The 24,043-nt window shown below is 54.8% G+C and overlaps 1 protein-coding gene across 3 annotated transcripts in view; it reads left to right on the forward strand.

Annotated features, from left to right (window-relative positions):
- The window catches only part of STARD8 (StAR related lipid transfer domain containing 8), a 38,982-nt gene extending 15,548 nt beyond the window's left edge, over positions 1-23,434 (forward strand). For 2 of the 3 annotated variants that reach the window (XM_061179397.1, XM_061179398.1), the window contains exons 2-14: positions 10,046-10,117; positions 12,318-12,399; positions 13,369-13,432; positions 14,675-16,062; positions 16,753-16,926; positions 17,902-18,061; positions 18,540-18,738; positions 19,143-19,353; positions 19,621-19,735; positions 20,018-20,242; positions 21,237-21,454; positions 21,555-21,731; positions 21,876-23,434. In XM_061179397.1, coding sequence (XP_061035380.1) covers positions 10,046-10,117; positions 12,318-12,399; positions 13,369-13,432; positions 14,675-16,062; positions 16,753-16,926; positions 17,902-18,061; positions 18,540-18,738; positions 19,143-19,353; positions 19,621-19,735; positions 20,018-20,242; positions 21,237-21,454; positions 21,555-21,731; positions 21,876-21,993 — 3,203 coding nt within the window. In that variant the 3' untranslated portion in view covers positions 21,994-23,434. The remainder of the gene's footprint in view (positions 1-10,045; positions 10,118-12,317; positions 12,400-13,368; positions 13,433-14,674; positions 16,063-16,752; positions 16,927-17,901; positions 18,062-18,539; positions 18,739-19,142; positions 19,354-19,620; positions 19,736-20,017; positions 20,243-21,236; positions 21,455-21,554; positions 21,732-21,875) is intronic. The other variant, XM_061179399.1, reaches the window with a different exon arrangement.
- The last annotated feature ends 609 nt before the right edge of the window (positions 23,435-24,043 follow it).

Below are 24,043 nucleotides of genomic sequence, written 5' to 3' on the forward strand. Positions count from 1 at the left end.
CTGGCCAAGTACTCCAGGAGAGTTCAACATTTGTTCACTTTTCAGACCTTGGTGCCTACCATAGGGCCTGGTGTGGAGTAGGTGCTCAGGTAATAGTGGTTGAATAAGTACACAACCAAGGGGGAGTGGATTTGGAGGGGAGAGCCTGGGGAGGCTGACATGGGAACAGATCAACAGGAGGGCGGTGGGTATTTAGGCAGGCTCCTGGCTCCATCTGTAGTCCAGTAGAAGCCACTTGACCTTTCCATAGCCTTAGTTTCCCCATTTGTGCGGCAGACCTGCTTTGGACAGGGCTGTTGTGGAGACCAAAGAGATATGGGATGATTAGGTGCTTTCTCCACTACTCTGAACTTACTTCAGGTTTAAGGGTTCATACTGCAAAAACCCTGGTATATGTTTTTTGTGTCTATAGCCTAGGCGATTTCTCCTATTTAATGAGGAGGATTCTAACTTAGTGGCTCTGACTCTGGAGCCAGACTGCCTAGATGTGCATCTTGGCCCACCACTTCTTCACTGCTGATCTTGGGCAAATTACCTGATAGCTATGGGCCTCAATTTTCTCATTGGTCAAATAGAGATATTGTCAGAGCATTTACCTCACAGGGTTGTTGTGAAGATTCAGTAACATAAATCATCTAAAGAGTACCTAAAGTAATGCCTGGGACATAATGATGACTTGTACTCTTTGGCTGTTATTATTATTATCTCATTTTATACTTGCAAATACCTCATGTTGTCGGTACTATGATCGTAACGCTATTTGACAGATGAGGAGACTGAGGCATAGAGAAGTTAAAAGTCTTATACAGTACGATCGGTGTAAGGTCCTTAGCCCAGGGTCTGGCACATAGTAAGTACTCAGTAAATATTAGTGTCTATTATGAATTGTTCTTAATAATTACATTTAGTATCATAAATACTGTTATCAATAATGATCACAGCCACAGCTGAGAAGTAGCAGAGCCAGGACTAAAAGCCAAGTCTTCAGATCGCTAGCCTGTTACCCTTCCCACTCACTGTACCCCAGAACCTCTATGGTCTTAACACAGCCATTAGACCACTGTTTTGGGTTCTCCTTCCCTTCACCCCACCATGGCCTGAGCATGCCTGTCATCACCCCTGCCCCGACCCTCTCCTTTGTGCTCCTCGTCCTGGCCCTCCCTTTGGCTGCTGCGGGGCTCCGGGGCGGGCTTGTGTCTGCTGGCTTCCAGAGGGAGAGCAGGCCCCACCTGAGGAGGCTGCTTCTCTCAAGCCCATTTCCCTTCTGTCAGAGACAATTTTCTCTGGATCTCAGGGTGGGGCCAGGCTCCTCCAAGGCATTTCCTGCACGGGAGTTTATATTTGGCCTCAGCAAAAGGAAAGGGAAGTAGGACTGGGAAGTGGGGGTGGGATGTAGATGTGGTGGCCCAGGGTCAAAATGGGCGAGCGCCAAGACTTTGCAGGCCAGGAAAGGGAAGCAGGAGATGGCACATAGCCTTTCTCTCAAGTGAGCTTGGATGCCCTCACGGGAGCTTGGGATGGGAGAACTAAGTGCTCCTTGAGGCCAGAATGCCTCCACCCTCAGGCAGAGTTCATTTTCCCTTCTCACATCTCTGGGTCTTGGTTCCTGGCTATGTGGCAACTGAGACCCAAAGGACCCCAGTGCGGTGGAGCTCCAGTTGAATGGGGGAGACAGAGTTATGTGCTGCCAAGAAGGTACGGGAAATGCCCTGGGGGCCACTTAATTTAACTAAGCCGTTGGGTGGTAGGGGGCTGGTGAGAGGTCAGGGAACGAAGGCTTCATGGGAGGTGGTGTTTGACCTCTATCTTGATGAGTAATAGGAATTTGAAGCTTCAAGCCAGGCTGGGTCTAGAGTGTGGAGGTGGAAAACAGTCGTCTGACATCTGCCCTGGGCAGTGGGCAGTGGGGAGCCCATTAGGTTGCAGAGTAGGAGAGTGGCCAGGTCAGAGCTGGGCTCTTGGGAGAAGAAGCTGGCAGGACGACCTGTTGAAAGGAGAGCCTGGAGGCTGGGAACTTACAGGGCTGAAGTAATCCAGGCATGAGAGTCTAGGGCATGGTTGGACATGGGAAACCGTGACCATTGGATGGAAAAATTGATAGAAGTTGGTGGCTAAATACACGAGCGGAGAGAGGACAGACCAGGCTGACTGGAGGTTTAAGCCTCGATGTTTGGTGCCTTTGGAGGCAGGAAATCAGGAGAGCTGGATTGGGAGGGAAAGATGGGTTTGTTCTTGGTCCCTACAGAGGGTCCTCTCTTGAGTCTCCCAGAAGAGAAGGTGCAGGAGAGGCTCCCCTCTCTACCGAGCCAGCCACTGCCAATTACACATACTTCTGTTCCGGGTCTAGATTTTGGTGAGTGGCCATTAGAAGATGGGGAAACTGCAACTTAGACAGAGGTACTGGCTTGCCCACGGTCACCCGACAAGTTCCTAGTGGAGCTAAGGCCAGAATGTAGTTCTCCTGACCTTCAATCCAATATTCTTTCCACCCATACCACAGTGGAGAGCGGTTCCATCTGCCCCAGACCGGTTAGGCTGGCATCTCTTGCCTCCAGGCTCCAGACTGGAAGTGATGGAGTAGCACGTGGATTATTAAAACACCTGTCTTTCCTTGTCACCATGACCTTGTCAGAGCACCTGGGACAGGATCCCCTGAGGGCAAGAAAGCTAATGGAGCCACTGCAGCAGAGCACGTGACAGCTTTGACCTTCGCTTTCACAAGGAAGCCCTGGGCCAAGCAGGAATGTCAGCTGCCTGCTTTGGCTCTGCTACATCAAGTGCTTGCCTAGGAGACCACAGGCTGGGCCAACCCTGGACCCAAATTGTCAAGCAGCCCCAGCAAGCCAGAGGTCTGGGTTAGCCACAGGGCCCTCATGACCCTCCTCCATTTACAGCTGCATACTAGAGCTCAGGCCACAGTTTGTGTTTGTGTGTGGGAACACAGTGGAGGGTTCCTTGTGTCACTTCCATATTTATAAAAACTCCAAAAACGAGAACTGCCACCTCCCCTTGGCTGACCCTGCAAGGGGTCCACAGTGTCCAAAGACGAGGGACCTCCAGTGAACACTGTATCCATTCTTCACCTCACTCCTCAGGACATCCCCAAGGTGGGCTGGGGATGCCTGGAGGTACCTGAGGCCCCCAGGTAAGGTGGAAGGAAACTGCCCCTCCTGGTCTCACACTTCAGGTCTGGAGTCAGCCTTTCTTTTATTGTGGGAGGTGTCCTTTGCACTGTAGGATGTTTAGCAGCATCCCTGGCTTCTACTCGGCAGATGCTAGCAGCATCCTCCCCCAGTTGTGATGACCAAAAATGTCTCCTGACATTGCCAAAGGTCTCCTGGGGCCGGGGGGAGGGTAAAATTGTCTCTGGTTGAGAATCCCTGTGGCCCTGTGGCCATGACATGGATATGGAGTGTTAAGGAGGGAGGGCCGCATGTGTGAACCTGCTACTGGCTAGCAAGAAGATTCGATGTCTTCATTTTGTTGCCACCCAGTCCCACGGTACTGTATTCTCCTGGGCCATTTGCCTCGGTGGTGCCCCACTTGTGATGGGGAGGCTCCAAAAGTGCTGCTCACATGGGCCCAGGGCCTTGTCATCCCACCGTAGCTCCAGATGAGAGACCAAGGATTGCATCCGAACAGGTGCAGCAGGGGCCCCGAGTTCTGACCTAACAAGCCAGAGGCTGGTCAGTGTCCAGCACTGTCAAGTTCGGCCGCTTGACATCGGCAGCCCTTGCTGCGGCTCCCCTCCTGCGAGGGTTGGAATGTGGGATGAGAGCTATTTTGGTCTCAGTCTCCCTTCCTCCCTCTCCCTCCCTCCCCTGGAACAATCTAGTTAAAGTTGTGATTCCAGCTAAGAGCAGCAGGAGCAGGAGAGGTGATGGGTGCACCTGACCCCCCAGCGGACAGTGCATGGTAGACCCCCCTGAATGTCCGCTTCAAGGTCAGGAGGGGAAGGCTTGGCAGTCGTGGCATCCATGACAGCTCTTAGTGCCGGCCCTTGTGAAGACCCCTCTCCTTCAGTCCCCCAGAGAGAGAGGTGGCATAGCCAGGTGGTCACCTGTGGCAGCACCTATGCCAGGGTCACTACCAAACCCGAGGACCCCTTTGTGCAAATTCAAATGAAGCACCACCTCGGGGCTGGGTGGGCACTCTTCTCGTGGCCAAGGCCCCTTAGTGTAACGTTATGGGAGGGTGGAAGGAGCTGGTCGTGAGCACTTGGGGCCAACTGAGATATGAGCCCTCTGCTGGAAGGCCAACATCTCCTCCTCAAGTGGGGTCCCTCTCTAAGAGTGGGGGTGGGCAGAGGAACTGAGACTTGCATCAACCAAGAGAAATGATCTGAGAAGCTGTTTGCCAGAACCTGGCATTTCCCAGGTGCAGCAGCAGGACCTGGAGTGGTAGGCGGCCCCTCTGCCTACTTTGGCTACCAGCTTGGCCTCACACAGCCCACCTTCGACACTTGGGTTGTCACATAGACAGCTGCCTCCCAGGTCTTTCTTTACCCCTCTGAACACTGGCTCTACCTTCTGGGTTCACTGAAGGTGAGAGAGATCACGCTGGAGACACCCATCCTGCGGTGAGGGCCACGGGGGAGACACCTTTCCAAATAGGCAACTTAGTAAGGGAAAGGAAACCAACACGTTTGTTGAAAGCTGCCTCATGGAGTAAGTCAGCTTTGAATAAATTACCTTCACAAACACCCACAGATGTGCCCTCTCCTGTCCTACCACATGCATTCAGATCACTGTTCATTGGGCCCAGAGAGAACACAGGCCAGTGATGAGAACGGGCCTGAGTATAGCCTCCAGCTAGAATCTTCCTAAAGACCTATGCTGTGGCTTTTTAGCTGGTCATGTCTGTTTAGGGCAGCGGTTCTTGATCCTGGCTGTGCTTTCGAATCACCTGGAGAGCTCTCAAAAACATGAAAACTAACTCTATCCCTAAAGAGTCTAATTTAATTGGTCATGATTTAGTTGGGGCCCAGGCACTGGCATTTTAAAGCTCCCCAGATTATAATGTGTAGCCTGAGTCGAGAGGCGACTGCTCCAGCAGTAACAAGGACACTTTGATCTGGGCCTCTGTGACATCTGCCCATTGCTTGTCCTGGGCCCTGTATCTTGCCTGGTCCCTAGGCCTGAGCTGGACTTTGAGTTGGGAGGGAGCAGGCTGAACCGGGCCCTGGGCAGCAGCTGTCTCACAGCCCACTGAGTGACCAAAAGGTGTAAAGGGCTTGAGTTCCCCAATAGTGGTGTGAAGAGAAGTGGGGGGGATTGGTGAGGGAAGAGAGTGGCTGGCTGAGGCCTGAGCTCTGGCAGCTTTGTTGCCGATTGTCTTTTATTCTCCTTCTAGCTCACTTACTTTCTCACTTTACACCTAGGACACAATCTGAACTGAACTTTAAAGATGTGAATACAAAGTTCAAGTCGTCTTAACAAAACAGCCCTCTCTGATGATAACTTTCATAGAGCTGCTTTCAAAACCAGACAGAAGCCAACCAGATGCACACAGTAACCTCAGAGGTAGGCAGGAAAGTTGTTAGTCCCCATTTTATAGATTTGGAAACCAAAGCTTAGAGAGTAAAGCAACTTGCCTAAGATGACTTAGGCAGCAAGTGGGGGAGTCAGTGTGATTGGAAAAAGCTTTTTCTCCAACTCAGTTATCATCTTTGAGCATTATTGTATTTCCTCAGTGGAAAACATTGCTGCCCTTTTCCTGGGTGCATAAACTCTTCCCTCATTCATGTAGCATTTCTCAAAAACAGAAGCCCTGCATTTCTCCTCATTCTGTCCATCTTTGCATAGAAAAATGTGCCATGCTAAGAGGATCCCTGGACGTGGCCTGTGGAAGTGTAGGTGTAGATATTGTCATTGACCCCCGAGACAATGCGCTGCTGCTCGGCTATACCTTCTTTGTCACTCCCTCTGGGAGACCTGTGGGTGTGGCCCTGAGGCCTGATTTGACTCTGGAGCTTTCTAGTATGTTGTCCCCCCAACCCTTAAGGGGATCAGTTGGGCTCCTCCCCAGGGAGAGAGTCTGGGGTTAAATCTCAGTGGAATCCAGCTTGTGCCAGCTGAGTGCTGTCCGTGACCTGTCCTGGCATATCACCCTAGCCTTGGCCAGCACATGGCCTGCAGAACATAGTGGTTGAAACTGCTGGAATCTGCACATCTGGACACAGAGGCAGGACCAGGGGCCACAGACATTCCTCCATCACTCGCCTCAGCCTGCCCAGTGTCACTCTTCCCGCCAGGCACATAAGGCAATCCTCAGTCTGGGCTGCCTGGGCCCCAGCCCCAGGTGGATTGACTCTCCTGGGCGTAGGTGGTCACTCCTGGCCCCGGCCTGGGCAGGCTGGGATGGGCGGGAGGGACAAAGCAAAGCACCTTAGCTCAGCCCTTAATCACCAAGACCTACGTCCTTGACTGCTCCATCTGGGAGGGAGCCTCAGGGCCTCTCAGCCTTCCACGAGGTGGTGTATTGTCAGGAGCCAATGTCCCTGACATCCTGTTGGGTAATAACCCATTACATTCTCCAGATTCCTGCCAGGGAGGGCTGCTGGGGATTCATTCGGAGCTCTGCTTCTAACTCCTTGGCTCCTTTGTCTTTTGGAGCTATTGTGGCCTCTTTGAAACTTCTGCCTCGTAATCTCACTTCCTTGAGCCATCTGGCTCCAATTCTGACAGAGAGATAGATGCAGCCACTTTCCAGACCCAGAAGAGAACACTAGCTGAGTCTCTTTCTCCCATTTTCTCTTTTTCCTTGGGACCCTTCAGTCAGTGTGGGGAAGGAACTCTCTGTTGAATGCTTGGTACAATGTGCCAGGTGCTTTTTCTCTCCGGTATTTTATTTAATGTTCTCAGTAGCTATTAGAAGTGGATTCTATTATTCTCATTTTACAGAGGAGAATACTGAGTCATAGAGAGGTTAAACAACTTGCCCAAAGTCAGAGAGCTAGTGACTGGCTAGTCAGAGAGCTAGTGACTAACCAGGATTGGAACTCAGACTTGTAACTCCACTAGACCAGAAGGGGCAGAAAAAAGTTTGGGGGCCTGGAGTTGGTTCCTTTGAGTCTAAGCCCTTTGTTTATCTGGCATCTGAAGGAAGGTGCCATAATGCAGTGGAAAGAACGCTGGGCATGGAATTAAAAGATCAGGGTCGTAGTCTCAGTTGTGACATTTAACTCTGTGACTTGGTAAAGTCCCTTGGGCCCTTTCCAGTCCATACTGTAGCTTTTAAAAAATACTGATTTGGAGAGTCTCACCACAGATCAATTAAACGGGCCTCCGGGGACGGGGCCCCAGGGGATTGGTATTTTTACAAAGCTTCCTAGCTGACTCTAACGTGCATCCAAGGGTGAAAAGCCCTGAGCTAGGTGATTTATGCCAGCGCTTCTCAAACTTTAATGTGCATGCAGATCATCTGAGGACCTAGTTAAATGTAGATGCTGATTCAGTAAGTCTGGGATTCTGCCTTTCTAACAAGCTCCCAGGTGATGCCAGTGCTGATGGTCCAGGGATCACGCTTTGAATAGCAGGGCCTAGAGGCCTCTACATAGGAATGAGAAAACTTGGCGCCCACCTGAGTGAGCTGGTCCCCTTCCCGCCAACCCTGGCCAGGGCCGCTGCCGAGCATTAGGGGAGTGGGCAGCCTGCCCCTCTCCCACGGGACTTGTGACTCAGGCAGGAGGCACAGATGTGTAAGATCAGGACTTCATCACTGCACTCTTCCGCCACCTCCAGGCTCAGGAAGGTCAGTCAGATGCCTCTCTCGTCCTCCTTGTTCTGCCTCTAGCCATGAGTGACTGAGGGCTGCAGTGGTCTTCACGGGTGTGTTCTTGACATGCAGACCTGTTCCTGGGGACTGGCTCCCCTGCCTTGGGTGGCCATTCTAGACCTGTGGCCCGTTAGAGGTCACTGTCTCCTTCTGTGTCTGCCTTTCTGGAAACTCGGACCTGGTCCTTCCTTTGGCACCTCCCCTTTGTCCTAATGACAGGAAAGCAGAGCTGGTTGCCTGGAGGGGCTCTGAGGACAGGGATGGGCCTTTTCCCGGGGGCATGGTAGGAGCAGGAGACAGGGAAGTGGCTGTGGCAGCCGGCTCAACTGTCCTAGCAACAAAACCATGTCCCTCAAATGCTGCCTGGGCTGGTGTGAAGTCCCTTTGCGCTACTTTTACCACATCCCGAGATCATCACTGGCCTAGAGACCTGGATCACTTCCTGGGCTTGCATTGCCCCCTGCCAGAGGGGCTGAGGTATTGCTAGCTGGGCTCTGTGGGAACAAACACTTTCCAGTACCTCTCAGAGGTCCTGGTGATTCCTAGATTTCTATCGTAGGTTAGAAGGTTGTAGTGACATAAAACACACACATGTGCACACAGATGCACGTGCAGGTGCGTGCACAGACCAAGGGGCCTGTGGGAGAGTGTGCACAGGTTCATGGTCCCATGCTGATCTATGTGGATCATGGACATGAGCAAACTTGGCTACAGTTACATGCAGAGACAGATGCTGGGACAGCAGCGACCAACGCACATGCTTTCAGAAATGCACAGGTGTTCATCCCCGCCCCACCCGTTTGCCCCCAAAGCCCTCAGGGGATCCAGAAGCTTCAGAGCCTTCTCTTCTCCCCATCAAATCCTCATTAGTGTGCGACCCTTGAGGAGCCTGTTGTTTCTTCTGACCGACTTCCACCTTCCCGCGCTGTTCCCTCCCTTGTCTACCCACCTAGCATCTCTGAAATGCCTTCTTGTCCTTTAACTTATGATTCCGGGCTGCCAGAATCTCATCTTGGATTTCCTTGTGGGAGAGCACTGGGGAGAGAGCTCTTCCTGTCTTGGAGAAACCCCACCAGTCTCCTTGGAGTCTCCTGGTCACAGGCACTAAGGAAGTAGAAGAAATGTTGGGGGCAGGACTCCGTGGGCAGAGAAGCTCTGCTGAGCCAGCAGCCTCTCTGTGCCCCCAACCACAATGCCAGGTCCCATGTTCCCAGCCCCACTGCTTCCTGGTACCACCTGGGTAGGGAACTGGGCAGTCCCAGGGCTCTGCTGCAGGTACTCAGCCTACCATGGCCAGGAGGACCTCCTTTGTGGCTTCAGTCCAGCTGCAAGTCTCCACTGAGGCTGGCAGGGGTGCCCCACCCTGTGCCAGGCACTCTCAGAGCAGAGGTGGGAGGCTAACCCAGCCATTGCCCTCCAAGACTCCCATAGGCCAGCACTGTCAGCTTGGCAAGCAGCATTGAGTTGCGCCACAAAGAGGCCAAGCCACGGGAGAGTGCCGGAACAGTCCTGGGAGGCCCCGTGGGGAGGGAGGGCTGGGGCTTGGTGAATGGTGGGGGAGGGAGCGCACTGGGGAAGCTGCCATGTTAGAAGGGGTCGGAACCCTGAGCAGGAGTCAGACTGAGCTTGGACTCCGGCCCCTGCACTCTACTTTGTCAAGTGCGAGACTTGTAGACGAGCCCTTCCTTTCTGAGCCTGTTTGGAGATGTGTAAAATGGGCATATTAAAATCTGCACAGCTTATGGTGTGTGTTAAATGAGATTGGCTTATCAGAGTGCTGGGGAATGTTAGGTATGATAGGAGAGAATAATAGCTGTTGAACATTGTGTATCCCTAGCTGTACTAGGATGGTCTACCTGGGTCATGGAAGGGGGTAGCTCCCCGGGGGTGGTGGGAGGTGAAGACACAGCCGTGGTTTCTTCCCCTGGCAGTATTCCTTGACCCCACATGTTCCTGGGAGTTGCTGCTGCTGGTGGTCCTGTTCTTGGGCAGGGGTGGGAGAGTGGGAGGGGGATTGGGACAGGCAGGTAATGAAGCATAAGAGAGGTGTCCCAGCACATCCCAGGAGTAGGGTTTGGGGAGCAGAGGGGAAATCCCAGCTGTGACATGGAGTGAATGTGCCAGCCCCTTTGTGCTTTTGTTGTCATTGCTAGGTCACCAGAGCTATAGGTACCTCCCTACTGGAGGTGCAGGGGTGCACACCAGGGTGGCTTGGCGCCAGCACCCCCTAATCTCCTTTCTCTGTCTCTCTCCCCCTCATCTGTTTTAGAAGCTGAGGCCAAAAAAGCATGCAGGTGGCTCCGAGCGACAGGATTCCCTCAGTATGCTCAGCTTTTTGAAGGTAAGGCCACTCAATGGCTCCCCCTCCCCCACCCCAAACTTGCCTTATCCCTCCATTTTTCAGCTGGAAAATGGGGTCCCTCAGATCTTTTCTTCAACCACACAAGAAGCTGCGTACCCTGGCCCTGCTCCCGTAGTTACAACCTCTCTCCTACGCCATCCTGGCCTCTCTCCTGCATGCTCATCAGCTCGCACAAGCTCTGCAGTCACCCATGTGTTAAAGTACCTTGTCTCAAGCCGGGCCGCTGCTTTGTACCACCACATCTGCTTTGTACTGTTTCTGAGAACGCTATTTACATAGATGTAACATGGAGGGTGCACCCTGGCAGCCCTGCTTTCACCTTCCCTCCCCATGGCCTTATTTCTTTGCTTTCCTTCATTTTTCTGTTTTTCTCTAGAGTTGTTCATACTTGCTGTTTCCAGTTCCCCTCTTCTTCCCACACCCCCACTGTACCCTGGCTTCATCCCTACCTCGCCAACAAAACAGCCCTTGTCAAGCTCACCAGGGATCTCCATGTGGTCAAATTCAGCGGTCGCTTCTCAGTCCTGACTTAGTCTCTCAATAGCATTCAGCACAGTTGGCCACTCCAGCTCCTAGAATGCCCTCTTCTCCCGGCTGTCCCTCTGGCTGCCGCTCTCAGTCTCCTTAGCTGACTCGGCTTCCTCTAACTGCTCCTAGTTGTTAGGGTGTCCCAGGGCTCCGTCCTGGCCCCTCTTCTCGCTCGACATTTCTCTCCCAGGAGATCCTTGTCCAAGTACCATGTATATTCTGATGACTCCCCAATGCCTCTGTGTCCAGACCTCAGTCCCAAGCTCCAGATTCATCTCTTCGACTCCGAATTCAGTATCTCTGCTTAGCTGTCTGACAGACGTCTCAGATGTCACCACCTGATGGCACCACCACCACTTAAGCCCTGCATCCAGGCATCATCCTCCGTTCCTCTTTTCCTTTGCATATCTAACCCTCCAGCAAGTCCCTTCTCCCTCCAGAATATATCTTGAATCCATCCACTTCCTACCACCTTCACTGCCACATCGGTGTGACCCGGTCGCCTGGCCTAGTGCTGCAGCCTCCTTTCTGTGCTCCGTCCTCCACTCTGAATGCACAGCAGCTGGAGGGACCCTGGGAGTGCAGGCCTGCCTACATTACTCGGTTACTCTGCTCTGTGTTACTCCTCCGCTGGCTTCATAGCACACCCAGAATGAAGTGAGCGTCAGCACTTTGTTCCCGCCAACGAGCCTGCATCACCCAGCTTCCACATACTTCTCTCTCCTTTGCTCACTACTCTCCGGGCTGCTTTCTACCACTTGCTCACACCAGGCTCTAGCCCTCCTTGGAGCCTTAGTTTCGGTCCTGCCTGGGACTTTCTCCCAGGCTCTTTGCATGGCTGGCCCCTTCTCGCTCTTCAGGGCTCAGCTCAGAAGTCACCACCTTAGCAAGGCCTCTCTTTACCCCGTCACCCTGGCTCATGTCTTTGCTAGCATTTATAACTGCATAGTTTGTTTCTCTCACATATTGTTCACTGTCTGTTGCCCCTGTGACAATGTAAACTCCATGTAGGCTTGGATCATTTTAGTCTCATTCACTGTTGTGTCCCCAGTGCCTGGCACAAAGTTGATGCTCAGTTAATAATAGTAAATGAGTCCATGGGCTTGTTTTACCAGTAAGGCAGAGAGGTGTGGGATTTGGGGGATGCTCTTTCCTCTTCCCCCACTCCTTCCTCTTTCCCATCCTCTTCCCAGACCCCAGGGAGTGGGTGCCCTTGCTCTGAGCAGTAGGGGAAGCGAGGTGTTGTTTGGCTGCACACTGTCCTTGCTCTCTCCCTGGTCTCCCCGGTTCACCTTGGGTCAGGGAAGAGGTTCCCTGTCTGAGCAGCCCAAGATGCAGAGGGGACTGGAGGAGCCCAGATGGGCTCTGGGCAGCCACCCAGGGCCTCGAGCCTGCCGTCCCCCATGGACCTGCCAAAACTGACTGATGGGTCCTTTTGTCCAGCTTGACTCTCCTATCCTTTCCTTGACCTTCCCCCAACGGCCAACCATGAGCTCCCTGGGCCCCTCCTTCGCTGCAGCCTTTCTCCTGCTCAGCTCTCGCCTGCCTGCCTCCCCGCTTCCTGGGCCCCCTTCTTCTCGCTCAAGGGTCGCTGGCACTGAGTTTCTAACCTGTCACCCTCGACTCATCTTGGCTTTTCTCTGCCATACAGAAGGTTCGTTTCCTGTGGATATTGGCTCTGTGAAGAAGGACCACGGTTTTCTGGACGAGGACTCTTTGGGGGCCTTGTGCAGGTAGGGGTGCTAAGGGCCAGACCTGGGAGGTCAAGGGCCTGGCTTGGGGCTTCCTCATGGGAAAAAGCAATCCTTGTCCCCTCTGACAGAGGAGGAGCCTGCCTATTAACAAAGCTCATCTGCTGCAGTCACGCTGTTCACTCTGTCTACTGCGCCTGTGACATCCTCACCCACCCGGGCACTAGAAAGCCAAGGTCCAGCCTTGATTCTTTTTTCCCTTCAGTTAGAGCCTCCAAACATTCCTCTGATTTGTCCCCTCTCTACTTGTTTGAGGCCAAACCACGACTTCTTGGATTCATCCTCCTAACTGGCCTTCCTGCCTTCCGGCTCTGCATTCCCCTCCTCGATCTGATCCAACCTCCCTATAGCCACCAGAGTCAGCTTCCCAGTGGGTGCTCCTCTGCTTCAAATGTCTCGCTGTCTGCAGGGAGAAGTCCAAAGCTTTTTTAGCATGACACCTGAGGCCTTTTGCAACCTGGCTTTGACTGACCTTGTCAGCCTCAGTCCTCCCCTCAAACACACAGTGGTCTGTTTACTGACCGTTTCCCTCTCTACATCGTCACAGGCTCTGGTCGAAGCCTGGTATAGGAGTCCCTGTTTCTCTCTCCCTCTGAATCCTATTTCTGTTCTCCAGCAAGTCTTCCCTGACTGCATTCCCCTGCCTTCATGGAAGTTCCTTGTCCCACCCTCTGTGTGCCTGCTGTACCTTCTGCCTACTCTGTTTTTGAACATGTCCCATCTCTGTAGTGGGTTTTTCCACATCTATATGTTCCCAGAGGGCAGAGCCCATAATCTCCACAGCATCGTGTCTGGCACTGAAACCTTCATGAACACGGGGACTTGGGAGAAGTTTTGATGTCTTGGGCACGCAAAGCAGTGGGTGGCATCTTGGGAGTGTCTTGGCAGGCTATGCCCTGCAGGGTCTGGGGCTTGGGACCCTTGAGTGAACCCTGCTTTGTTTCCTTGCAGGAGGCTGATGACCTTGAACAGTTGTGCCTCGATGAAACTGGAGGTTCATTTTCAATGCAAGCAGGTGAGTTAGGACAAGGGTAGGCTCTGTGGTCTTGTGGTACCATGGGGAACCCAGGTCAAACAAAAACCACTTATGAAACTAGCTCCAGTGTCCTGTGAGTCTGGGCTGTCTGGAGCGGTGCCTTGCTCCAGCCTGGGAGTGGGGTGTAGGGGGCTGTATGAGGCTGCCGGGTTTTGGTGAGCCTGGTCTCAAAGTTGGGGTGTGAGAACAAGTACCCTGGCCCGCAGCCTTACCCACCCCCCTCAGCCCACCCCTCCCTCTTGGATTTACTAGTAACTTGACCTAGTGATGGCCGTCCCTCAGGGAAATCCATCTGCCTACACTGCCTGCTCTGTGATGGCAAAAATTCCTTGACTAAGGGGCAGAGACAGAATAATGTGATGGAAAATCATGGCCTATATGGTCTTAGAAGTCAGGATCCCCAACCTCACCCCACAAGGTCTTACCCCACTGAGCCTCATTTTCTCCATCTCTGCAGTGAATTGGGGGTGGCATTAATAGCCTCCAAAGGCCTTTCTGACTCCGCCAATCTGGGATTGTAGAAATGGAGAGGGCTCTTGGTCTGCATGTAGCCCTGGAATGTGGGCTGGATGAACCCATCCTTCCGTGGGGTCAGGCTTTGTGGCTTTTCTCTGGAGCTTTTTCTACCAGAGTCCTGCCATCTCCAAGTTGCCAGAGCACTGGCCCGGGAAGCAGGAGACACCTGGCGGCTGGTCCCAGCTTTGCACTGACTTTTCAGTGACCTTGGACAAGCCTTTTCCCCTCTCTGGTCCTCAGTTTCCCCACTATGCAAATTAGAAAACTAGAAAATCTAAAATATCCTTTCTAGCTCTGCCATTCTGGGATTCTAATCTAAGACTATAGCCTAGAGACTCACTGGGAGGCTGCTGAGAACAGGAGGTCAAGATGCTTGGATTCTAGCTCTGGCTCTGTCACTGACTTGCTGCAGACATTGTATGACCTTGGGCAAGTGGCTTCTCATTTGTTTGGGTTTCCCTATCTGTAAAATGGGGAGGAATTTGATTGATCAGATGACCACTACCCTCCATCTGGGCTTCCTCCGTGACTCCTAGCTTCTTCTGGCAATCCCAGAGCCAGTTCTCCCTCCTAGGACATGTTCTCAGCCAGAGAGCAGGGCCCTTTGCCCCAAAGTCCCCCAAGAGTTTGGAGGCAGAGAGTGGAGCCCAAGCAAGGGCTTGTGGGCTGGACACCTCTGACCCCACCCTGTGGCGCCCTTCCCAGAATGAAGACTCAGAGGAGGAAGAGCATTGTACCATCAGCAACCACTGGGCCTTCCAGCGAGAAAGTAAGCGCTGGTCTCATGTGGGCTCCTCTGACCTGCTGGCCCCACCGAGCCCTGGCCTGCCAGTGACCTCCAGCTGTGAGAGCGTCCTCACTGAGCTTAGTGCCACCTCCCTGCCAGCCATCACTGTGAGCCTACCACCTGAGCCAGTGGACCTGCCCTTGCTAGGCTGTGCTCCCAGCCCAAGTGGCCGGCGCTTCCTCAGCCCCACTCAGGACCAGGAGACTCCACAGGACAAAGCCAAGAAGCACCGTTCCCGGAGCTTCCTCAAGCACCTTGAGTCTCTGAGGCGGAAGGAAAAGGGTGGCAGCCGGCAAGCAGAGCCAGAGCGTAGCTCAGCCACCTCGGCGAAGGCCACCAAAGCCGCCTCTTTCCGAAGTCGCCGTGGCTTCCTCTACAGGGCCAAGAACCGGGCGGCCACCTCAGCCAGTGGCGGTGGCACTGAGACTCAGAGGGCCTGGGAGGCCTGGCCTGTGGCCACATTCCAGCATCCTCGGCGGGCACACTGGGGTGACTGCCTGGTGCACGTGCCCAGGGACCACAAACCAGGCACGTTCCCTCGCTCCCTGTCCATTGAGAGCCTGTGCCCTGAGGATGGACACCACCTGGCAGATCGGCAGCCAGGTAGCTGCTGGGGCTACGAAGGGCGCCGGGGCTCCTGTGGCTCCACGGGCAGCCACGCCAGCACCTACGACAACATGCCTGAGCTGTACCCAGCTGAGCCTGTCCTGGCTGGTGCCGAGGCTGAAGAGGAGGAGGCGGATGGGGACAGCTACACTCACCTGGATGACATCCTCCAGCACGTGTGGGGGCTGCAGCAGCGGGTGGAGCTCTGGTCTCAGGCCATGTACCCAGACCTGGGGCCTGGAGGTAAGGAAGAGGAAGAAGAGGAGGAAGCCGCTTCATCAGTAGAAATAGCCACCAGTGGAGTGGAAGGCCAGACCAATGAGGCTCGGGCCCAGGGAGAGGCTCCAGCCCTCAGGGAGTCCTTAGCCCTGGGCCAGGCGGATGTCCAGCCAGGAGTCCCGGCTCAGGCTCAGGCCCCAGCTGAGGCTGAGCTCCTGGCACTGGCAGAGGCCGGGGCCCCCGGCTTGGCCCAGGATCATGAGCAGGAGGCAAATTCAGGCGGGGAACCCACCTCTGCCTCCAGTCTGTCTGTGGAAGGACACTCCATTTCTGACACTGTGGCCTCCTCCAGTGAGCTGGACAGTAGCGGGAACTCCACAAACGAGACTGAGGCCACAGGGTCCCCGGCTGGACTCCAGGCATCAGCACCCCGTGAACGACGAGATTCAGGTGTTGGGGCCTCACTTACCAGACCCTGCAGGTGGGAGTTCAGGGTAGGGGTGGGGCAGGGCTTCTGTTGTCCCTCTCTCTCTCTTTCCCCCATCTCCCTGTCCATCTCCCTCCCTTCATCTCTCCCTCTACCCCCTTTCTCTCTTCCCTTCATCTCTCCCTCCTCACCGCCCCCCAAGCCAATTTCTTCATCACAAGGCGCAGGGGCAAGTTCTTAGGGGCTGAGTGATTGCCAGCTGGCAGCCAGTCCCAGAAGAGAAATAGAAAGAGTAATGGGATCAGGAATCTGGAATGTGAGGTTCAGGACCTGCCTCTGCTATGGCCTTGCGCAAACTGTGGCTCCTTCTGGGTCTCAGTTGCCCCATGTGTAAATCAAGGGCATCACAGGAGATGGTCTCTGATCCCCAGCTTCGCTATTCTGGGTTTCTCAGAGCAGCCCCTCCACTGCAGTCTTGAAAGGAAGGGGGACTGATACTGTTTGCTGGCACTAGATGGGCCTGAGCTCTGTGCCACCCTTCCTGACAGCATCTGGCCGCTGTGCAGCCCTGGAAACCAAGACTAAGCTTTCTCCACCCTGGGGCCCAGCATCAATGCTGACAGTGGTCCCTTCTTGTATATTTTTTCTTTTGGGGAAAAATAAAAAGACCAGAAGAACACAATTTTACTAAGGTTTACTGAAACCTGCTCCTCTGGCCTTCTCTACCCCCTCACCCCTCACCAGGAAGCTCCGTTGGCACAGCTTCCAGAACTCCCACCGGCCCAGCCTCAATTCGGAGTCGCTGGAGATCAACCGGCAGTTTGCCAGCCAGATCCACCTCTTGCACAAGGGCTCACTGCTGCGGCTCACCGCCTTCATGGAGAAGTACACTGTCCCCCACAAACAGGGCTGGGTCTGGTGAGTCCTGGGCCATGGTGGGCGCCCAGCTGCTCATCCAAGTCCTGGATCCCTCTCTGCCCCCACTCCAGGGCCCTGGGAGGGTCACCCTCAGAAGGTGGGTGCAGGCAGGTGGAGCCCCTAGGCCAATGGAGTGGTGGGATGTGCCAGGAGGCTGGAGAGGTCAGCGTGGCTCTGGGTGGCAAATGTATGTCTGTGAGGGATGCACATAGGATTCACGTGAGTGTGTGCCATGAATGAGGAGGGGTGGGGTGGGGGTCGGGACCCCAGGCCCCCCAGCTATACCTCCTCCATCCCAATTTCCATGCTGCCACCAGGGAGATTGTCCTAATACGCATCTTTGGTGGTCACTCTCCTAACAAATACCCTCCTGTGGCTCCCCACTGCCAAAGAATACGGTCCAGTTTCCTTCCCATCATGATCCTTACGTGTTCCAACCCCGCCTCATCTGTCAGGCTCTGTAGTCCGCCATACCCAAGCGACACCACCATACAGGCCAGCAGACTAGTCGCCCTTCTCTGAAGGCACCATGCTCTTGTTCCTGCCTCTTTGCCTTTGCCCATGCTGGAATGTCTTTTTCCCATTTATCCTCTGGGACAAGGCCTACCCATCCTTTAAGAGCCAGCTGAATTTCCACCTTCTCTCTGAAGCCTTCCCTGACCCGCTAGGTACATACAATTCCCCTCCCTCGTGGATCCTCCCCTAAGTTCTTGGCCCACTTCTGGCCACATGTATTGTCACTGCCTGTCAATGCAGTCATCTCCTTGACCAGACTGAGAGCTCCCTGTGTTCCTCTGGGACTCCCTAGGACTGGGCCCAGAGCAGGTGCTCGATGAATGTTGACTCTGGGGAGATGGCATGTTTCTTACCCTGCTCACCCACACCTGAGTCCCCCAAGACTGCAGACAGAGTCTCCAAGCTGTGTCTGGGCCTACCCCATCCTGGTTCCTGATCTTTTGTCCCTCCCCCAAACAGGTCAGTGCCCAAGTTCATGAAGAGGAACAAGACACCGGACTACCGGGGTCAGCATGTGTTTGGGGTGCCGCCCCTCATCCATGTGCAGCGCACAGGCCAGCCACTACCCCAGAGCATTCAGCAAGCCATGCGCTACCTGCGTAGCCAGTGCCTGGACCAGGTGAGGCCTTCTGGGGAGCACGAAGAGAGATGGTGATGGGAAGGAAGTCCAAGGCTGAGGGATTAGGGAGGGGAGCTGCTGTGGCCTTCCCCCTGGATTGGGCTGGCCCACCAGAGACTTTTCCTATCCTCAGGAAGGCCCAACAAGGATGGACTCAAAGCTCCCTTCTGCCCGGCTCTGTGCCAGCTTTTTTCTGGCCCAGGCGCATTAGCCCCCACCTTCCAGGAGCCCGCCTTAGCCTAGGTCCTCGTTTTCCTACTCATCTCCACTAAAGCCATCTTTCTCCTTGGTCCCAAGGCTATAAAAACCCTTCTCTTTGGTTTTGCCATTTCTCTCCTACCCTGCCCAGCAGGAAGCTTGCCAGGCTTGGATGTCTCTGGGGTGGCCTACACTCGTAAAACACCCGGTCTAGGGCTGGCCTCACAGTCTCCCTCCCACCCCTGCATGTCTCCCTCTCTCCCTCCCCTGCATGGGCCAGGTGGGCATCTTCCGCAAGTCCGGGGTGAAGTCCAGGATCCAGAACCTGCGTCAAATGAATGAGACCTCCCCCGACAACGTCTGCTACGAGGGCCAGTCTGCCTATGATGTGGCTGACCTGCTGAAGCAGTATTTCCGGGACCTGCCTGAGCCAATCTTCACCAGCAAGCTCACTACCACTTTCCTCCAGATCTACCAGCGTGAGTCGCCTGCACCTATCCTCAGTAACCTGCCAGGTTCTCGGCCTCCCTGAATCCTAGGGCTTGTGGAAGATAAACCTTGTGCAGGCAAGTGTAGCTGCGCCCATGAGCTCAGTGGAAGATTTACTATGCCGAGTTGGAAAGGTCCTTAGAGAGAGACCACATTCTATTCCCCAAACCCATTATATGGACTGAGGCCCTGAGGAATGGCAGGGACTTCCCCAAGCTCATGCTTCACATTACAGCCGGGCTTGATCTAGCACCCAGAGACCTCCCAGAGTCCACCTTCCCCCTCACCAACTTCCCCTTGGGACCACTGTGCCTTCTGCATTCCTGGAAGCAGGAAGCTTGCTGCCAGAGGCTCTTGGGGAATAAGGAAGCCCTTCTGTCTGCCTTCCTCACAGTCCTCCCCAAGGATCAATGGTTGGCAGCCGCGCAAGCCGCCACCTTGCTGCTCCCCGATGAGAACCGAGAGGTGCTACAGACCCTGCTCTATTTCCTAAGCGACATTGCCTCTGCTGAGGAAAACCAGATGACAGCTGGTAACCTGGCTGTGTGCCTGGCACCTTCCATCTTCCACCTCAACGTCTCCAAGAAGGATAACCCCTCCCCCAGGTGAAACAGGGCAAGGCATGGCAGGGCCAAGCAGGAAGGGTTTGGGCCCCATTGGCTTTTTGGCCCTGGATGATTGGCACTGCAGTTCCCAGGCATCACCACAAGGGGTCAGCCTGACTCCTCAGGGGCCCTGGGCTGGTTGGATGCTGTGAAGCAGGGTCTTCAAAAGGGCAGCAGGTTGTTTTGTGTTCAGGACTGGCAAACAGGCTTCTGGGGAGCTTGTCTTGTGCTCTCGTGCCATCCTCTCTTCCTGGCCCTTCCCTCCAGGATCAAGAGCAAACGCAGCCTGGTTGGCCGGCCAGGCCCTAGGGACTTGAGTGAGAACATGGCTGCCACCCAGGGCCTATCACACATGATCAGTGACTGCAAGAAACTTTTCCAGGTGAGTCACTCTGGGCCATGGTGCCTACTTCCCAGACCTGGCAGAACCAACATGCCTGACCTTTGCGCCCTAAGTCAGGGATAGGGTGCATCTTGACACATATGCTTCAGTCTCCTACTTTCAGCTCTTCCCCTACAAAGTTTTTCATCTACCACACCGCAGTAGCCAGGTCTCTCCGCTCCCTTAAAATGAACCTGGCAGACCCCGTGGGCTCTGGGACTGGGGGTCCCTGACTCTGCTGCTTCCCATGGCCCCCAGCCTGGTGTGTGTGTGCTCTCCCAGGTGCCCCAGGACATGGTGCTACAACTGTGTGGCTCCTACAGCGCAGCTGAGCTCAGCCCTCCGGGCCCAGCCCTGGCTGAGCTGCGGCAGGCCCGAGCTTCTGGCATGAGCCTGAGCCTCTACATGGAAGAGAGCATCCAGGAGCTGCTGCGCGATGCCGCTGAGCGCTTCAAGGGCTGGATGAGTGTGCCAGGGCCCCAGCACACGGAGCTGGCTTGCAAGAAGGTGAGGACCACACTGCCCAGGGTGGCCATGGGTCCGGGAGAGGGCAGAGTGCAGGCTGTGTGCAGGGATCCTCAAGGAAGGAGCTGCCCCCGCCTGTCTCGCTGTGCTTCCGCCTGATACTTGGAGAATGTCAGCCAGCAGAGCAAGGACCTTAAGGAAGTGAGAAGCAAATGAGATCAGGGCTCTCTCTCAGGGAGCACCTGCCGGAATTATCTTCCCAAAAGCCCACTCCAGAAATGTCACTACTTTTAGAGCCTCACCTGCCATCCCTACCTGCACTGCAGTCACGCTGAGCTCCTCACGTTTCCACCTTTGTGCTTCTGCCCCTGCTGTCCTCCTGCCTGGAAGGACCTGCCCCAAGCATTATATTTCCCCAGCCACTTTCAGCCCCAGCTTGATATGCCCCTCGTCCATTCAGAGCCTCCAGTCATGCCCCAGGCTGGAGGTGACTTCTCTCTGTCCTTCTCTTGGCACTAGCCATGTTCTTTCTCGGATTCTGATTATAAGTAAGACTGCAAGCCCAAGGTTTGCCATGGATAAACCGGTCATAGTAAAAGCTTCCTTACAGGGTCAGGGTGAGAAGCTTGCACGGGGCCTGGCACATGCAAAAGGCTCAGGAAGTGGCAGCTTTTGTTGCCATGCTCGTGTTCCACTTCCCACACTAGATGGGGAGTTCCTTGAGGATAACCACCATATTCAGTTCCAGAAATTCCAAGCACTGTGCCCATTGCTTGGTAGAGCCTAGTAGGCCTCAGAGAATGTGCGTCCTGTCATCTCTCTATGCTCTTGAGCAGGCGGAGGAGCAGAAATCTGGAAAGGAGAAAGAGGACAGGGAGCACAGGGCTGGCCTGTCTGGATCTGGCTGGGGTTAGCGGAGCAGTCCTGCCGCCTTCCCTTGTTGGGGGCTGGAGTGAGGGCAGGCCGGGGCCCAGGGGTGGATTGGGGGTTCTCCAGCCCTGACAGCTTCCCCCATCCCCACTCCTGTGGCTCGCAGGCACCAGACGGGCACCCGCTGTGTGTGTGGAAGGCATCCACAGAAGTGGCTGCCCCTCCGGCCGTGGTGCTACACCGTGTCCTGCGGGAGAGGGCCCTCTGGGATGAGGACCTTCTGCGGGCCCAGGTGTTGGAAGCCCTGATGCCGGGTGTGGAGCTGTACCACTACGTCACCGACAGCATGGCACCCCATCCCTGCCGCGACTTTGTGGTGCTCCGGTGAGGGGCTTGAGCTGTCACCCTGCTGTACTCGGGGGACTGGGGAGGTGGGGTGGGAACCGGCGCCAGGAAGCTGAATGTGTGTGTCCCTTCCCCACAGGATGTGGCGCTCTGACCTGCCCCGTGGGGGTTGCCTCCTCGTCTCTCAGTCCCTGGATCCTGAGCAACCCGTGCCGGAGTCGGGGGTGCGGGCCCTGATGCTCACTTCCCAGTACCTCATGGAACCTTGCGGCCTGGGCCGCTCCCGGCTCACTCACATCTGCCGCGCTGACCTCAGGTACCAGGCCACCTCCGCCCTGTGCCCCCCCCAACCGCTACCCCGTGCCCCTGATCCTGGGGAGCAAGTCCTGTCTTCCTTGTCCCTGGCAAGGGCTCCAGGGAAGAACCCATGGCTCATGCCTTCCTGCTTCTACTTCCCCAGGGGCCGTTCTCCTGACTGGTACAACAAAGTCTTCGGGCACCTGTGTGCCATGGAGGTGGCAAAGATCCGGGACTCCTTCCCGACCCTGCAGGCAGCTGGCCCTGAGACAAAGTTGTGAGCCTTGGCCTGGTCCCAGAGTGGCACCACTCAGGCCCCCTGGCACCAACGCAGTGAGGGGGAATGAGAGCAGAGCAGCCCCCGGATGGATGCTGCTTCCAAGGGTAGAGGCAAGGCCATGCGGTTGCCCTTACTTCCTGAAGCTCCTCCATATGTACAGGGAAGGAAAAGCGAATTTCAGTGTCCTGTCTCCACTCCACCTCCACCCCCAAACCTGTGTTCTGCCCTCCTGAGCGAGAGGAGTCATTTTTGGAGCAGGAAGACGGCTACTGCCCTTCAAGTCCAAGGAGCCACCAGTCAGTCTGAAGCCTTCCCAGCTCCTCCGCCTGCAGGGTGAGGAGGCAGAGAGTAGTGTGTGCTCCTAGCTCTCTGCCATTCTGAGAGGCCAAGCCATCCTGTTCGGTGCTAGGGTCCCTTTGAGTGTGGACAGGAGGTTCTGGTAGTGCCTTTGGGCCCAACATTCGTCCTAAACTGGTTTTTGCAGAGAATTTGGACTGGAGTGGATGGGCACAGGGGCAGAGCACAGGGCAGCCCCAGCCACCATGAGCTGTTTGATTTGTGTAAATATGATGCTGATTTTTATGAGGCTGATTTAAAGAGGGGGCACTGATGGGTCCCAGTAGGTGACATGACGATTTGGGATAGCTTGGGATGTGAGAGTGGGGGGAACCTTCCTTTCTCAGATCTCAAGAGACCAATGAACCAATCTCCCCTGACTCGGGCCCCATACTTTATCTGCCACTCCCTGGGGTCCTGTGTAGCCATTGGCCACGCACTGCCATGTCTAGAGGGTAAACAGCCTCGCTCCCACCACACGGGCTGAGCAAAAGCAGATGGTGGTGAGGAGACACTATCTGTGTCCGCGTCGCCTTTCCTGCTCTTCCTGCCTGCGGTAGCAGGCTGATATGACAGTCCCTTCCTCCAGCAGAGACCTGGCCCCTGGTTCAAGCAGCCAGCCAGTCAGATGGAAGGGCATAATGTCATCTCAGCCTGCTGGGGCTTGATCCAAACCTGACCTATCCCACCCACCAACCATCTTGGTTCACGTGCAAAGTCAAATGCCAAACGCCAGCTGGTGCTTTATTATTATTTTTGGCTGAATAAACGATTGGGATGGGTTCCAGCCAGTCAGTTGTAATGTTTAAACCTATCTATCTATTTTATTTGTACCTGTAAATACTGTACAGTCAGAATATAAAAAATGTATTTGTGTATATATAGATACATATATACACACACACACACACATCTATACACACACACACACACACACACACACACACACACACGTATTCTATCATGAGTGTACCATAATCTGTTGGGTGGGGGCAGGGGTCTGGAAAGCCTCAGCGGGAAGGGCACTTAAGATGAGACAGGGGAGGTGGAGAGCATGGTCCATGTGACCCCCCCCAGTGGAACAATAAAGCATTCCTACAGATGCACTCTGTCTGTGTGGTTGTCTTTGCTGAGACGATGGGCCAGGGACAAGGGGCAAATTACAATGCAGTTTCGGTGTTAGGGTCAGAGGTTGTGAGTGTTACCAATGTAGACTCGGGGGAGGCCGCAGGAGAAATGGGGAAGGGCCTCAGCCTTTCTCTTCGGGAGATGATTGGGGCTGGGAGAGGCAGGATTCCGAGAAGCCAGGGCTTGAGCAGAAGCCGCAAACCCTATTCCCTGACCTGACCCGGTCCCCTATCTGAGCAGCCCCCAACATGACCTCACGCATCCTGACGATAGCCCTATGGAGGGATGCCTTCGCTATGCTGTCCTTTCTTCCCCTGCTGCACATGGCTCAAGCTGAAGGATGAAGAGTGGAGACCCAGTCTCAAGAGGCTTGGGGACCCTGTTCTCCCCATAAGCCAGCCTGATACAGGTCTCAGTGCCTCAAGGCAGCCCCTGGTCTGGCTCCAGTGGCCGGCAAAGAGAGGCCCCTCATATAGACTTCCTGCTTTCTTTGCCACATTGCTGTAGCCATAAAATCCCCAAGCTCCGAGGGGCAGCTAGAGAGCGAGTACAGGCTTTGCAATCAATCTGTTTGCATCCTTTGAGTG

The sequence above is a fragment of the Eubalaena glacialis genome, chromosome X (assembly GCF_028564815.1).
Source record: "Eubalaena glacialis isolate mEubGla1 chromosome X, mEubGla1.1.hap2.+ XY, whole genome shotgun sequence".
Taxonomy (NCBI): Eukaryota; Metazoa; Chordata; class Mammalia; order Artiodactyla; family Balaenidae; genus Eubalaena; species Eubalaena glacialis.